Source organism: Melopsittacus undulatus, chromosome 5 (assembly GCF_012275295.1).
Source record: "Melopsittacus undulatus isolate bMelUnd1 chromosome 5, bMelUnd1.mat.Z, whole genome shotgun sequence".
In the NCBI taxonomy this organism is placed as follows: Eukaryota; Metazoa; Chordata; class Aves; order Psittaciformes; family Psittaculidae; genus Melopsittacus; species Melopsittacus undulatus.
The window spans coordinates 3,920,132-3,937,484 of NC_047531.1; the positions used below are offsets into that span (position 1 = coordinate 3,920,132).

Sequence of the window (17,353 nt, forward strand, 5' to 3'; positions counted from 1 at the left end):
AGATACCATAATTGTATTAACCTATGAATTCATGTTACTGTGACACATTTACTTACTCTTTCACAGATATTTTGCAATTGAAAGAAACCTTTTCTTAACCTTGTTTTCAGTCTGAATTGAAAAAGACCAATATACTGTAGTCTTATCATTCCATGGGATGTTCATCAACTCTGGGAAACCCAACTAACCCAAGGGTTTAAAGGGGCTTTTAAGGAGGAATGGGTGCTTCTGTATGGAGAACTCATATTGTTTGTCAACTTCACAGACTTTAATGATAGCCTGTAAATACTGTTCTGCCTTTGATGGCTTACTTCTAAGTGTAAGAATAGACTAGAATCAACTCGGTTGGAGAAGACCTTTAAGATCATCGAGTCCACCTGTTAACCCAGCACTGCCAAGTCCACCACTAAGGTACTATGAGATTGAGAGTAGTATTTTGTAAGTTACTGTGAAGGTTGCTAGATCATAGCAGTTGCCCAGCTTTATCTGAAGAGCTGTTTGATGTGCTTGTTTGGAAGAGCCTTATTTTTAGAAACCTCTGTTCAAATGACCTTTCTCAACTTCTCTGATATAAATAAGGAGAGCCTACATCAATGGGATGTAGAATACATTGTTTGGAGTGCTTATTTTTAAAGCTGTGGAGAAGGGTAACCACTTGGACTTCTTGAGCCCATTCACTATTTGAAGACCCATGTGGCCTGTTTCTTATCAGCAGTTCAGAAATACCAAATGATGTGAAGGGAAAAAAGGTGAATGAATAAACAGTCTTTTTTCAACACTTCCACTTGAGATGTGCCTCTCCTGTAAGTCTAGCCTTGCATTTCAAAGGTGGGGTGTCCTGAAACTATTAGAATGGTGTTAAAGTGCTTCATTTGAGCTACTGTGAATGCAAAATGAATTTTGGGGACAGAGATATGTAATGTTTCCATGTTTGGCATCTCAGCATTGCTAGAACCTTTTCTGAAGGCAGTCACAGTAATGGTTGTGACTTCTAATTCTAGGTAAGATTGGTATTTTCATCCTCAGTTGTTCTTAACATTACATTTAGTCTTTTTGGTTTACTCTGCATTCAGTTAACTGTTTCCTTTGTGCTCAGGTAGTGTGTTTGGCATCTTGTAGCAAGGCTGCTCTACTGAGATGAGACAAATCTGCCTTCCTAGAGACCATGGGAATACTCTCTGCAAGTCAAACTAGGGCTCTGTAGAGTTTATGGGACACTTTGGGACACAGGCCTGTTGGTCATCTCCCAACATCATGTCACTTTGAGCATCTCTAGTACTTCCACTCACTTTATTATTGACCCCTGTCTTTGGGGAAGATAATGGTCTTCCCTGCTCGTCTGAACGGTGGTACTTCATAGTGCAGCTTCACCAGCAGTGCTCTGATGGGAGCCAGAGCATTAGTCTGCAAAGTCCCTTTCATCTGAGCTTTCCTAACATGCATGGAAATGTTTCTTTTTCAAAGAAGATGTGTGATTACTGGAGTCCTTTCACACTATAGGGGTGTAATCTGCTTATCCCCAAATGAAAGACAGGCTTAATACAGGCTCTTTATTTACCCTCTTTGGTGACAATGAGAAATTGGGGTCTTTGAGGACAAGACTGGAGAAAAGGTTGGTAATCCATCAGTTTGAGTATTGTTTGCATCAAGGATTTTGCATGGGGCAAAAAGAGTTGGCTCAGATACTTCTTTTCTACTCAGATCTTATGTGCTGAAGGGTTTATCATGCTCAGAGGCTTTTCCTAAAGAAAGAGATGAAATGGTTTGGGGATGTTTGTTTGTAAATACCTCAGGAATCTGCTAGAGGGAGGTTTTAGCAGTGCAGCTCTTTTAGTATCTTAAGATGTAAGTCGTTTAAGAGAAGTTTCTTCGTCTCCTAAGGGACAAAGTAAGGCTAATAGTGAGATGGAACAGCTTGTCTGCAAGGCAGAGTTATCTCCCTCCAGAATAAACCTCTCCAAAGATGCTGACATGGTAAATAGCCTTTGGTGTACACAGTCAGTCAACTTCTTTTGCTCTGCTTCTCATTTGCTTAGGTTCATTACTTGTTTGGAGGGAATCCTGGCAAGTCCTGCTCTCCAAAGATGAGATTAGATGACTTCTGGTCCCTGAAGCTCTGTCGACCTTCAAAAGAATACCTGCTAAGACACTGCAAATACCTCATAAGGAAGCACAGGTACAGAAACAAAAAGGGATTTGCACTTTTCTTTTCAAAAATGTCTCTTTTTTAAAGTTGCTAAAACCTGAATGTCTTGTAAATGGCTTTGGGAAATATCCCTTTGATGGTTATATGGTGGTCTGCAGGTTTTCGGATTCTTTTTCATTAAAACCCTAAGCTTAATAATAGGACAAGGGGGAATGGCTTTAACCTGTCAGAGGGGAGACTGAGCTGAGCTCTTAGGCAGAAGCTGTTCCCTGTGAGGGTGCTGAGGCGCTGGCACAGGGTGCCCAGAGAAGCTGTGGCTGCCCCATCCCTGGCAGTGTTCAAGGCCAGGTTGGACACAGGGGCTTGGAGCAGCTGCTCCAGTGGAAGGGGTCCCTGCCTGTGGCAGAGGTTGGAACTGGAGGAGCTTTGAGGTCCCTTCCAACACAAACCATTCTGTGATAACAAAAAGCAGTGGGGTATGGCTGAGCTACAAGATGAACTTCATTCTGGTGTTACTATGTTATTCTAAAACTAGAAAAATCTGGGTATTGTGTGGGGAGTCATGGGGGAATTTTTAGATTCCCTTTTCACTCTGCTGCTCATCAACATGTGTTTTGGTGCTGTCACATCCCAAGGAAATGGAATGTGTTTCTGAAACACTGTGCTAGGAGATAGTAACAGCTCGCAAGGATGCTAATGAAGTCTGGGGGCTGGATGCCTTTGCACATCTGAGACTCAGCCGTGGTGAGGTCGTCAGAGTTTCTCATTCAGAATCACTTGAAAGATCTCACTTATGCGGAATTCAGCTACACTGTGACGCTTCCTGTGCTGTGGCTGCTTCAGAGCTGCCTTCTATTTGCTATTTAGGGCAACAGCTTTTTAAAATCAAGCTTATGGTGTTGCATTAGGCAAGAAATTGCAGCAGTAAGACAGCCTTTCAAGACCCAGCGAATGATTTGAAGGCAGTGAATAGCTCTTTCTGCATTCTTGGTGAGAATACTTTGTTATCAGGTTCTGCCAAGTGTTGGAGGTTAGTTTTCACTGATGGTATTTTACTTCTGAGGCAGCAAGCAAATTGCTTTACCTAACTGACAATCACTGTGGCTTGATGAGGCCTTTTGCAGATTAGCCATGCAGTAGATGAGAACACCTACAGGAATGAATAAAGGTCCGGGCCAGTAATCTGGGAGGTTTATTAAACCCACATGTGGTTGTATGCATATTCAGCTGAACAGCCTCCAGAGACGGCTCTGCATGACTTAGTTATTACTTCCTTAAATTGCACTGAAAGGAGATGTTGCTGCACGTTATCTGGCAGAAGTTTGGGGTTTATGCACCATGCTCCCTTTTATTGGGGTCCATAGGAGGGAGCCAGATGCGACCAGCCCAGGGGCTGGTATGATGGGTGCTTTGATGGAGTTCATGTGCCTGGCAGGGCTGGAGCTGAACTGCTGTAGAGTCACTTGGCTGCCCATTATCTGCATTCCCTCAAGCTCTGGGTGCCAGAACAGGTACTTGACTTGCAAATCCACTGTATTTGCTGGAGCCCTGTTTGGCTATTAACTTGTTTACAGCAGTCAAGCCATAGTGAAGAAGAGCAGTGAGGTATCAGTGGGTCCCTTTGTTTAAGGTACTTCAGCTCTCTGGATCCTGGTGGTATCATGTAGGAAAATCTATGTGAATATTAGAAGAAATCATCCTTAACTACCAGAATGTCGTGTATATCAGGTAACAGGCTTAGTCTTTGTGCACTGCCTAAATGCACTTGCATCTTTAGGTGGTACCAAATTTGGGCTACAAATGTCCACTGTATTATAAACAACCAAGTAGATGACTCAAATGAAAACATAACATGGTTAAATCTATTCAGTGTGACTTTTCTTCAGTTTGACAAGCTACAACCTCTTATAGGTAACTGAAATATATTATGTATAAAATACCTTGTGTTTCTATAATACAGTTGATGCAAGGCAGTGAAATAACTGAGAATGTGGTTTTTAGGGTCCTCATTTCTGCAATCTGCAAGTGTCTGAGCTGTTTTCCTGGAAAGGTTTAGTTCTGTGTGTAGGTGATTCAGAGGATGACAGTGTGATACTGCACTCAGTGGATAGGTGATAGGAGAAAAACAGACATCATTTTAAACCTCATCCTTTCCAGGCTTATGCACCCACCTCAGAGCTGCAGGGAAGGAGCTCTGTTCACTGAGGATGCTGAATCCAGAATCACTTTCAGCTCTGTTAACTTCGTAGGGAATTCATAGCAGTTATAATTTCTGTTCATTAAAAGAAAATGAGGAAATAAGCTGGTGGTGCATAGGATTTCCATGTACGTATGCTTTTCCTGAAAGTGGGAATATTTAGGCCCAGTGTTCATTGAATCTGGGGGTTTCACCAGCATCATCCCTTTTTCTCTTGTTTGCCAGCAGCTGGGAGCTATCTCCATCCCTGTACTTCCAGTTACACTTCTGCATGGTCAGGAATCTAAATATCCCTGGGACATAAGTGCTCAAGGCTTGCCTGTGTCTGAGCTGTGCTCCTCGCATCAGGTGCTACTCATACCTTACTCTGTGGAAAACAAACTGTACTAAATTGTTTATATTTCTGCATTAATCATAGAATCCCAGACTGGTTTGGGTTGGAAGGGACCTTAAAGCTCCTCCAGCTCCAACCCCTGCCACGGGCAGGGACCCCTTCCACTGGAGCAGCTGCTCCAAGCCCCTGTGTCCAACCTGGACTTGAGCACTGCCAGGGATGGGGCAGCCACAGCTTCTGTGGGCACCCTGTGCCAGCACCTCAGCACCAATGAAGAAGTTGCTGTACATACTCCTTTGAATACTTTTAGTGAGGGTGTGATGCTTTACCCTTGTAACTCCTGTATACCTGCCCAAAAGCGCCCTCTTCTGTATTTCAGCTTGTCTGGAAAGCACGTGCTTCGTGAATAAGGGCCAAGCTGCCATTAACATTGTCTTCCTTGGTAATATTGGGCTGAAGGTTTTCTTAGATGGCTTTTGCTCCCTGTACAAATAGGAGTAGTCCTGGAGGAAATGGCTGTGTTCAAGTCTTCTGTCTCCTCTTTTCAGGTTCGAAGAAAAAGCTCAGACTGAGCCTCTTAGTGCACTGAAGTACCTGCAGAATGACTTATATGTAACTGTGGATCACTCAGACCCTGAGGAGACAAAAGAGGTAATGATGAATGATCCCTGGTTTAGTTATAAAGAAAGGTAAATTCATGTGAGAGTTTTGGGCCTCTTGAACCTTGTTTTTTTATTCAGGTTGAAAAAGCTCTACAGGTGTATGACACTTTGTTGTATCATCTATTTCTCTGCACTGAAGATCATAGTGCTTTAGCAAACAGTCACTTTTACAACTGCGGTTCCAGATGAAATAGCTTTTGCACTCAAACCAGTGAAGAACTAGCCCTTTGTTTTAATTCCAGGGTACTGGTGTGTATTTTGGGAGCTTTAATTCAAATGTAAACTCTGAAATGTCATGAGTCTGTAGTTGGTTGTGTAGTAGAAAGTGAGTAAGAAACTCACGCTGCCTTTTGGCTTGTCAATATTAAATAGCTCTGGGGGAGGGAAAGAGGCTTTTTCTCTCGTTGATAAGTATTTGTGGAAGCAGATTGTGAATATGCATTGCTTTCTAGCCTTCCAATCTTGTTTCCTCTGCCTTTTTGACTGTTATCCAGTAGGCATGTTCTTTTATTTGTTCCAGGCATTTGTTCCCATTTCCTGTTTTGATTCCATGACCGCAGTGTGTGTCACTTTGCAAAAGGATTGCAGAAAGAGTGAGAAGTGTCATATAATGTGGTTTGATTGGACTCTGCCATGAATTTCCACATGGAACTTGGGGCAGCTAACTAAATGCCCGAGCGTTCAGGGTAGAGGAGGAAGAGGGGACCATGGTTCTGACTCTCTACTTGTGTTAATGACTTGGGAAGTGATTTAAGGGTTCCATCTATAGAGCTGTGATAGGAGAATGGGCACTGTTGCTCCACACTGAGTCTCTGGATTAAATCACTTCATCTGATAGTTCCAGTTTGTTACTCTATGTAAAGAAAGGATTCTCATCCAGACAGTAAAACCTTTTGAGGGAGAAAATGCATCTTGCATGTGCACTATATAGAGTTGTGGGGTTGGAGGGATTAGGAAGAAAGTATTTACACGTGTCAGTACCTTGGAAATGATCACACTGGTCATAAATTCTGGTTACTCTTTATAATAATCTAATCCAATAAAATATCCAGGTGCTAAGTTCTCTGGTAGATGGCTTCTCAGTTCAATTCATAGACTCACAGAACGATGAAGGGACCTTAAAGTTCACCCAGTGCCAACCCCCTGCCACGGGCAGGGACACTTTCCACTAGAGCAGGTTGCTCTCAGCCCCATCCAGCCTGGCCTTGAACACTGCCAGGGATGGGATAGTCACAGCTTCTCTGGGGAACATATAGTTTCACATCCTGTCTAGCCCTTTCTAGCAGGGGGAAGATAAATAACACATGATCCTGCATTATTTCAGGTAGAAAAGGAGGTACTCCTATGCAGCATGCCCCAATTGTGCCCCATCTCCCCAGTGCGGTAACACTTTCCTCTTTATAATTGAACTTTTAATAACCTCTGCCATAAAATAACCATTCTGCTGCTCTCTTCATCCCTTCTTCTCCCTCCCACCCACTCTTGAGGCCATGTCCTGTGTCCTCTGATCTCCCATGCTTTCTCACTGTGTGCTGGTAGCCTATGAAAGCCATGTCTCTCTTTGGCCAGTTACTCCTAAAGAGACCTTGTGTCTCATGGCTTGCTGTGCCTTTTTGTTCCCTGAACAGGAAACATTTGGGGTGTGATCAGAAAGCTCCTCTCTTTTTAGATCGTGCTGCCTGCTGTCACCAGCAGACCAAAGGCACTGCCATAAAGACTCCACATTGTGAACCTCTGGCACAGGAAATCCTTTTAATACTCTGCATTTGATTTACCCAATTCAGTGTGTAGCATTTACCTTGGCCACCTTGTAGGAATGAAGAATTTACCTGACTGCATGGGCTCCTCTGAGATTTTGGGGGAAGCTAGTAGTTGTATCACATAATGTAGAAATAGAATATAGATTATCCCTTTTCACAGAGCATACTAGTATTGTGCACATTAATGATGTGGCCTGTGAGGTAGCTCAATACAGCTGAGGGAATGTATTGTGAATCATTTCTCTGCAGGCTTAATGCCTGATCCAAACAAGATTCAATAGCTTCTGTCTGCTCTGTCGCATTGACACGTGCCATTCAAGCTTCCATTCCAGTGGTCTCCTAAAACCATGTCCCAAGTTCCAGGAGGCTTTTTTGTGTCTTGTTTTGCCTTGCTCATTTTTTAATCACATTTTTAATTAAGCTGTTCTAAGAGCTTTAACTTCCCAAGTGTTTTTACACTGGAGCAGATCTGGCAGGGATATGGCCCAGAGCCAACCTCTGCACTGGTACTGACTGGGTGTATTTCCAGTTGACGTCAATTTACCTTCCGGTTATCACATTGAGTTGGCTTTTTGCTCTGGCATCACGTCTTCAAATAGCTCTTGTGCTTTCCAAAGGACTGACGCAGGCTTTTCTGGATTCCATATCCAATTTCAAGCACCAGTTTGGTTGTGTATCTCAGCCCAGGCACCTACATGCACTGTCTTTAGTTGTATCTGAGATCATAATATCAAAGGCTGTATGTCTAATCAGCTTGCTCTGGGCTGGTTACAGCTGTTGAATCATAGAATAGTTAGGGTTGGAATGTTGTAAGTCGTCTTAGCATGGCAAATCCTAAGGGAATTGGTTTCTGCCTGTTGTTTCCCTTCTCTTTAGGCCAACTGTTAAACTTGGGAAGGACCAAATTGAGTAGGTTTATCCCAAACTTCATGCTGTTGTGCTTTTGGAGGCAGGTATAATATGGTTTCATGTTTTATGGACTGGTATATGGGTAATCTTATATTACAAGCAGAACTGCACTTTGAGGCAAGGCTGACTTGCTTTGTAAGAGAATTTGTTCTAACTTAGTTAGGCAAGTCCCTTCAGCTGTTTTGAGTTGGGTGCCAAAGAAAACAAACAGCCTGTTCTTGAGGCTTGCTTTGGTGTTAGTAACCAATTTTGTTTAAAGTAGCACGAATGATTGATAGTAGGAACATACTCCCAGATTTTTCCTCCTTTGTTATGAATTTTAGGTATGTTAATAGGATTATAGTTTTATTTCTGGGGTTTTTATTATTCCAAATGAAGTAGATGACTGCAAGTAACGGGTATCATGCAGTACATGTTTTAGTGGCCATAGGCTCTATGCCAGCTCTGCCTCTGCTGTTGCCCATAAATGCAAACGCAGTTCTTTTTGACTGTGATTCTGCTTGAAATCATAAAGGATTTGGGTTGGAAAGGACCTTAAAGCTCATCCAGTTCCAATCCCTGTCACAGTCAGGGACACCTTTCACTAGAGCAGGTTGCTCCAAGCCTCATCCAACCTGGCCTTGAACACTGCCAGGGATGGAGCATTCACAGCATCCTTAACAGGCTGTTCCAGTGCCTCACCACTCTCCAAGGCTATAGATGATGTTCCTTGAGCACTAGAGTCATCGTTCCTGAACATACCCTGCTGAGTGGGCTATAGGAGAAATGAAGATGGGACAAAAAATGGCTGGTGCTGTCCATGTAAAGGAGAGCAAGATGAGTCTGTACATTGCGATTCAGCTCCTGGAGAAGCTCAATCCCATGACTGCTGTAAAACGGATACAAAGGGCAAGCAGAACTTGCAGTGTGTTTTTCTTGGAACATGGAAGGAGAAAGAGCAAGGACCTGGAGGCCAATTTGAGGCCTGAACTAGCCTGTAGACTGAGGCAGGAGGCCCCTGTTCAAAGCTGCTTCATACTTTCCATTCTTAAGGCCTTGCCTCCAATAAATTTGCCAGATAAAGCCAGCGGGGCCCAAAAGTATTGTTTGAGTCTGCATTAGACTGATATTTCTGGGAAAATTGAAACCCAAATGGGAAACATAGTTCTAGGAAGGAGCTAAGAAAAGCATGCTTCTCCTCTTCGTGTCCTGCTGTGATTCTCTGTAGAGCTTCAGAGGCTGAGTGCTGCAGGAGGAGAGGTTTTGGAGCCTTTCAGAAACAGCACTCAGCCCTCCCAACTTCAGCGAGGGATGGCATCCTCCTCAAAGGATTTGAGCCTCTCTTTGCTGCTTTGAGAGAGCTGGGCAAAGCTGAGGAACTGTTTTATGCTGTGATCTGAGCACTTGGTGTATATTACAGAGGGGGAATTACATCTGATTCATCCAACCTGCTGGATATCCCAAGCAGGAGTTACGCATTCCCCTCTAACTATTTCATTTGGCAGAGGCATGCAGCAAATATATCAAGACTTCTATATGGCAGAATTGCTTTTTTGCTGTAGGTAGAAGCAGCTTAAAGTACACACAGCTGGTGAAAGAACAGTATTGTTGGGAACACAAAGGCCATAGCTTGGGAAGTGCCAGAATTAGTTTTACTTGTGTCTTAATCTGGCCTCTCTCTGAATGTGGTTGATTATATTCATTAACTTTATATTAGCCAGATATCTATAACTAATAGATATATAACCAATATAACTTTATATTAGTTGTCCAGATAGATGTGTTTCCAAGCAACCCCTGCCTCAGGTCAGAAGGTGGATTTGGGCTCTGAAAGAGAAGTTAATTGTCTAACAAAAGGGACCTGTTGTCTTCTGAATAGAGACTTCATTTGGAATGGATGAAGGCATCGAGGCAGAGGGACTGTAAGCAGAAAACGGGGTGGTGCTGTGATCAGAGCACTTGGATGCTTCTGCTGGATAACAGAGTTCTGCTCTTTCCTCTGTAGTGGAGTTGTTATGTGACATTAAGCAAATGGGTTTTCCTAGATGGTCATTCATTAGATCTTTCAGTCTGGGGCCTGATGGGGGAGATCCAAGGTGTGGTTTGCTTGAGAGCTTTTGCAAGTGAATTCAGGAGCTGTTGCATAGTACTGTGTGTGTTGAGAAATCAGGTTCTGGCTGTTTCAAACAAGAGGCCCTAGATTAATGAGGATTTGAAGGGTGTCTGTTGTGATAACAATTAATATGATGGAAAACCTGATGAAGAAATGAATTTCTTCTTCAGAGCACAGTTTGAACTTCAGAGGAAGAAATACAGCATTGGATATATGCTGTGAACACTGTGTGGGAAACCTGTCTTGAGGAAGCAGTAACCATCCCATGTGTGGGTAAAAGAGATGGGGTCCTTTGGGAGAACATCCTGGGGTTGGTTGGCATTGTAATGCAAATGCAGAGTGAAGCAGCTTAGGCTCAGTGCTGTCCGTAACTGATGCCCTTAACTTAGGTGCTTGACTTGGGTGTGAGAAAGAGCTTTTTAAATGTGAAATGATGCATAAAATATAACTTCAGAGCAAACAAAACAACAGACCGCAAGGTTAACTGAAGTGCAGTGTCATCAGTGAAGGAGCAGGCTGGATATTGCTTCCCCACACAGCTGGAAGGAAATGGGTAGCCGTGAAAATCCATCACGCATTGTGCAGATGAGGCTGAAATACTTGGCAAAAGATCATTTCAAGGGATTTTTGGTCTCAGTTCAGCGAGTTCCTAACTGAATCCTGGTTATATGTTCTCTTAACTGGGCATCCTGAACCCCAGCCTCAAGTATGGCTTGCGTTCTGTTCACAGCAGGATGGCTGCCCCGTTGCTGAGGGAGGCAAGGGAACCCCTCGAAGCATGTGGATCAGCTTTGTCCCAGCAGAGCCAGCTTCATGTGCTACCAGGCAGTTGGCAGCGGGCCTGTAAGGCAATTGTGTGGGATGGAAAGATGGCTGGGACATGGCATTTGCTATCAGGAGCAGCATGGATTTAGCCACAGGTTCTATTGGAACTTTCTGAGCTATTTATGCTGGGCATCTGGTTAAGTACATTGCTGATTCAGAGCCAAGTTAGGCTAGTGGTGAAATACACGTGTAGCATTGCAGTCCCCTTTGATTCATATAACCAGACCTCCCACTCAAGAGGGTGCTTAATCAACCTCTTCAATCCTGTATCTGTCTAACCTGTTCTTAAATACCTCCACAGTGTTACCTGCATGTTGTAGCCTCTCCAGAATATGCAGACTTACTCTGGTGCACCACTGGCCTTATTTTACACTGGGTTTTCTCTTGGTATCACATTGATACTGATCTTGCTGAAGTGTTCTTGTTGTTTCCTGAACTTAGGTATAAATTTACCTTTTTGTAGCAACCTCTTGCATTTGTGACTCTTGCAGTTTTCTCCTTGGATATTCTGTGGTGCTTCTACAACCTTGACTCCTTTGAACTTTCTTGCTGGAGGAGCTTTAAGGTCCCTTCCAACACAAACCAGTCTGGGATTCTCTGTTTCTATAAGCTGGATAAAATAGAGAAGCAGTCTGCAGCCTGTCTGCTGCCATGCTGTCAGTCTGTCTGAGTGTGCTGTGAGGTCTGTGGACCCAGTGGATGTATCCTTTTCTCTTCAGGAGGTTCTCACTGAAAACCCAAAGTGATGCTGACCATGGGGTGCAGGTGAATCACTTGTGATTCACGGCTCCATTTTGATATCAAGCCAGTGATGCCTACCACCAGCAGAGTCAGTTGCCTCCCTTGCTGTTCCCTGTTAATCTAGATGAGGCCATGATAATTTGTCTTAAATACCATATAAAAGCATCAGAAGTCCTATGAAAGTCAGAATGTACAATGTCTATTGCCAGGTCCCATCCATAGGGCCTGCTGCCTTGCAGAAGAAATCAGTTAGATGTGATACAACTTGTTGTTGCCAAATCCACATTGGCTGCTACTCGTCACCTTCCTCACTCCTACATGCCTGCAAATTGTCTGGGTTCCCATTTTGTCTTGCAATTGAAATTAAACCGATGGATATGTAATTCCTGGCTGTCCTTCCCACTCCTTCCCTGAACATATTTGCTTCTCTTCTGTTTTCTACCCCCCCTTTCTTTTGGGCTGTGTGCTGTAAAGACATGCAGAAAAGTGGGAAAAGATTATAAGCCTTTAAGGAATCTTCTAATTCTTGAAGGAAACATGACAAAGCACAAAGCTTTGTCTCTGTGTGGGTAACTGGAAACAGCAGCCACAGGCAGAGGAAGATTCCATGTTCACTATCAGTAAGACATGAAGGGAGACTAAAACCATGAATGCATTACTTAAAATGGTTTTGTTGCTGATTCTGATGTTCCCAATCAAAGGATTTATTTTGATGGCGTTTCTTTAGTTAAAAAGACATTGTGATACGAGTTCTGGCAGTTCAGAAAGGTTGTGGCCATATAAAGCGTTCTCTGTGTTCAAGGAGTTGATTCTGCTCTGTTCTCATGTCGTCTAATCCTTGCTGAGGCTGTGCCACATTGTGGCTGTGTGCAAGAGGCTCTACCTTACTCCTGCTCTCTGGTATCTGCCATAGAGGTAAAAAAGAGTATATGAAAAATCAGCTTTTAGGGCTCCCAGTCAAGTACCTTTCATTGCTTCAACACTGCTCTAATTCTAGGAAAAACCATCCAGCTTGCTCTGCCAAGGTGACAAATCGTGTTGCTGCAGTTATTCACATGTGTGGCACAGTACCCTCAAGGACTGTGCAAAGAGAACTCAGTAACCCCCAAACCACTCGGACATCCATGCATCTTTTAGTTTTTCTCCTGTGTGCTGTCAATAACACTTGTTTCTTTGTCCCTCCTCTCCTGCAGTTTCAGCTTCTTGCCTCAGCATTATTTAAGTCTGGCTCGGATTTCACCACTCTCGGTGAGTATTGTGTATCAGAAGAATTAGACTGTGTTCCCTCTGATAATTGCTATTAGTTTCTGCTGGTTTTTATATCAAGTGTTACGGTTCACATGAGCTCTTTTTGGTTTGAAAATGCAAAATGCCACTACATAGACATTAGAGTATTTGTAATGAGCAGTGCCCAATGCCCCTCTGCCACCAGTGGTTTTAAACCTGTGCCTTCTGGGCTCATTTTGTGGCTCTTATTACAGTTGATGCCTCACCCAAATAAACAGCTTTGGTCAGCATAAAGCCCCTCCTGTCTTCTCACTTGGGAATGTCACAGCGTGGCTACAGCTCTGTTTGCTGTGATAACTGCAATTCCTGGAGCAGTTCGGTTCACCCTGTTCTTTGCAGAACTAGTTCTGTGGGCAGAACGTCAAGAGCGCAGAGAACAGTGGTGTGGAGGGCTGGAAACAGGAGCTCTGAGCCAAAGCCACTATTTGTTTCACTCTTCTGTCCAGTTAACTCTTCTGAACAGTTGAGAGATTAATCCTGGACAAGCTATAGGAAGGCTATAAGCATAATTTATGTCTTATAATGTGTTCTCCTCAAGTCACTGAGCTCTTTGCAAAGGAGCATGGATGCCTTCAGTTCTTAATGAACCAGCAATTCCCAATCTAAGCAATTGATGGAAGGAAAAAGCCCACTCCACTGTCAGCCTGGCTGGATGAGAAAGCTCAGCTGAGCTTGTGTGATTTGGAAGGTCTTATTTAGTTGATGTAATATGATGGATTCCTTAAAGGAAGCAAACCTACGTTTTAGAACATTGTTTTCTCCCCTAGTTTTAAGTGTTCTGAAAGATGGATTACTTCTTGACACAACACTTTGTTCAGAGGTTGGCTCTACAAATACATATATCAAGTGGTGCTTCTAAAATACAACAAAAAAACCCCAAGCCCTCCTTGATTTGATTAACTTGCTTGACTCTGATTAACTGAAGAGTGAGTTCACTGAATTAATAAGCATTCCTTGGAGATCCCACTGATGGAAGTCATACAAAGCAGAGGAAATAGTTGTATAGCCCACTCTATTGTTCTTGCTGTTGGTGGTTTAAGTATGAGGATTTGGATAAGGAAAGCTCCAGACTAAACCCTCCCCTTTTGAGAGGCAGCACTTCACAAAAGGGGTTTGTAGAGCACCCTTGTGCCAAGATGCAGCTCTGACTGAGGGCTCCTGCCATCAGCAGAGCTTGTCTAGAGAAGAACTGCATGCAAGGCAAGTACCAGTTCTGGGTGAGACAGTCATGAGGATAATGAGGAAAGCCTGAGGACAGAAGAAATGAGGCACCACATAAAAATAGCTGCAGAGATTTTGTTTTCTGGGACATCAGAGCAGCCTCCTGAGGATTCTTGCTTCCTGCAGTTCTTCAGGGCTGTCAATGAGCTTGACAGCCATTTGCTTATTACTTTTCATATCGTTTGATTGCAGCGTTAGCTTGGGGTGGCGTGGTCTGTGTGTGTGTCTGGGCTCATAGTAATAGGACAGAGAGCTGGGGGCCTTGGTTAGCAGAGGTAGAAACAGCAAACAGGTTGATGGGGGTGATCCTGCCCTTCTACTCTGATCTTGTGAGACCCCACTTGCAGCCTGTGTGCAATTCTGGTGTCCTCAACATAAGAAGGATACGGAACTGCTGGAGCAAATCCAGAGGAGGCCTCGAGGATGATCAGGGGCTGGAGCAGCTCCTGTATGGAGACAGGCTGAGGAAGTTGGGGCTGTTCAGCCTGGAGAAGAGAAGGCTGCGTGGAGACCTCATAGCAGCTTCCAGTGTCTGATGGGGGCTATAAGGATGCTGGGAGGAGCTCTTCATCAGGGACTGTAGTGATAGGACAAGGGGTGATGGGTTCAGACTTTAACAGGGGAAGTTTAGATTGGATATAAGGAAGAAATTCTTTACTGTGAGGGTGCTGAGGCACTGGAATGGGTTGCCCAGGGAAGTGGTGAATGCTTCATCCCTGGCAGCATTCAAGACCATGTTGGATAGAGCCTTGGGTGATATGGTTTAGTGTGAGGTGTCCCTGCCCATGGCAGGGGTGTTGGAACTGGACGATCTTAAGGTCCTTTCCAACCCAAACCATTCTATGAATATATGAACATCTGTCCACAATGGACAACCAGCGTATTCCACATTTGGAGCAGTGAGCACTGACTTCATTTCCCCTTTTCTTTCTCCTCCAGGATTCTCAGATGTTGACCACACGTATGCGCAGAGAACTCAGCTCTTTGACACACTAGTCAACTTCTTTCCAGACAACATGACCCCTCCTAAAGGCAACCTGGTGGACCTCATCACGCTGTAACAGAGCAATCACTGGACACATGGAAGAGGGGAAAAGCATCCATTTTCAGTATTTTCATTTTTCTACTGCATTGATTGACTGCTGGGATGAAGTAATATAGTAACCCCTAGGTGTTGGCAAGGGGTTTTATACGTGTATGGTGGATCCCTGAAGCTTTTCCCTTGGAGTAGGTTAATAAAATGTAACTGACGTACTTCTGACTAAATAGATATATTTTTTCTGACTTTGGAGTTTGAGTTAGCAAATGGAAGATTGAAAGAAAAGGGTTTTTTTGGAGGGGAAGAGGATAAAAGATAAAACCCAATCACGCAGTGATTACCTATAGGGGAAAATTGTGGGTTGTCTGGAATTAATGATGATGGATTTTATTTAGGGGGTTGTGAGGAAGTGGGAAAGGTTGTTCTTTGCTCATTTGTAGCTAGTCATGGTATATTGCTTTATCCTACAACTCCATCCTCAGCAGCTGAAGAACTTGGAGGCAGGACACTGGCACGTGTGGAGGTGATAGTAATGTTGTGTCTTGAGTCTTGTATTGCAGTTTGTCTGTGAGGGGGAACATGTGTTACAACCTACGTGCCCCCTCATCCCAGAATCAGGCTGAGTAGTGTGTAATTGCATCTGATACCCCATTTAAACCTGAATACCTGCCTGCCTATCTTCTGTTCTCTGGAGCTTCCACTTAAACCTGCCAGGCAAGTGGGTACCTCAGAGAAACCAAGGGAACAACTCCAACAGGAGTGTAGTGCTCATCTGCCCCTTTTCAGTGGATGTTCTGGTTTTGCTGCTGTACTCTTCCAATGGGAATCTGTGCGGGTACTGGCAGGACTGGGTCTTCCATCACACGCATCCCAACCTCTGCAGTCTGACTCTGGGTTGGGTGTAGGATATCTGAAGCAGATTGTCTTCGTTTACATGCACCTGTGCTTCTGTGTGCAGTGTTTGTCGATGTGTAAATATAAAGAGGATTGCTCCCAACAGCTTGTCTGCTCCCTCTGCAGTGCAGCTCATTCACTTCTCAATGCATTTTAGACCTAGATCTGAATGTAAGGGAGGCCTTTTTAGCATACATCCTTTTGAAAGCAAGCTGATGCATATGTATAGAATATGTATTCTTCCTAGCTGAAAGCCTTCTTTATAAACAAGGTAAGGGCTTGGTGCTGCACTCTCAAGTGGAGTGAAGGATACACATACCCAGCAGCAGAATCTTTTTGCATTTGCTGTCAGTGCAAACTGGCAGATGTAAATATTGATATGAGACTGCAAAGCTTTATGTCCAGAGCTGTTCATGCCAGTGGGGTTTCGTTGCTGCACCCACCGTGGCTACATGACTCCTGTTGAACTTGATGGAAGTCTTGTGTGTGCAAAGATGATTTGGACTCTGAAATAAAAAGAGTTAGTGAAGTGTCTTTTTTCAGAGCTTGAGTGTCTGCTTGCTTTGATTGCATTGTATTGCCTCTTGATCATGTCCTTTGTGTGACTTTTGTAGTCCTGGTACGTTAGAAATAAATTTATAACCTCATATTAGTGTTTAATCACTTAGAAAGGAAGGAGCAACATGTTGGAGGCTGGGTTTTGCTTTGGCTTCAGGGAGGACCATACAAACACAGTGTTTTTAGGTAACCTGTAACTTGAGGAGACTGTTTAGATGTTGTATACTTCAGAGGACAGCAAATCAGATGTCTGGTGGGAGAATCCACTCGGTACGTAGTGCAGTAAAGGAAATCTGGTGGAATTGTTTCTTTGAAACATTGCCATTTAATGTGTTTTCCAGTGACATGGAAAGTTTTATGTCACTGCTGGGCTTTACGATGTATTAATTTGATGCTTTGTTAACTAAAGTAGAGCTTATATAGTACAAATGGAGATGCTGGTTGTGCTGGAAGTGGTTTTCCATTGAGATTAAACTCGGTACTCTTAATGCAACCCGTCCAAATGCAGCCCTCTAGTACTTCAAATTGTAATGCTGTTATGCTTCCCCATCACTTGTTCTCATTCCCTGTGTATTCTCCAGTGTCAGTTAGATGGTGAATCGTGCTTTTGGTGACAGTTTTCTACTCAACCAAGCCCTTCACAAACTTCTATGTGTACATCTCTGGCTATACATGAGGCTGAACCCAA

At 43.7% G+C, this 17,353-nt stretch overlaps 1 protein-coding gene across 3 annotated transcripts in view; it reads left to right on the forward strand.

Annotated features, from left to right (window-relative positions):
• Positions 1-15,458, forward strand: part of MKLN1 (muskelin 1) — a 104,712-nt gene extending 89,254 nt beyond the window's left edge. For all 3 annotated transcript variants that reach the window (XM_034063148.1, XM_031053852.2, XM_031053854.2), the window contains 4 exons: positions 2,037-2,176; positions 5,226-5,328; positions 12,860-12,914; positions 15,114-15,458. In XM_034063148.1, the coding sequence (XP_033919039.1) occupies positions 2,037-2,176; positions 5,226-5,328; positions 12,860-12,914; positions 15,114-15,235 (420 nt within the window). In that variant the 3' untranslated portion in view covers positions 15,236-15,458. The remainder of the gene's footprint in view (positions 1-2,036; positions 2,177-5,225; positions 5,329-12,859; positions 12,915-15,113) is intronic.
• Positions 15,459-17,353: the final 1,895 nt, after the last annotated feature.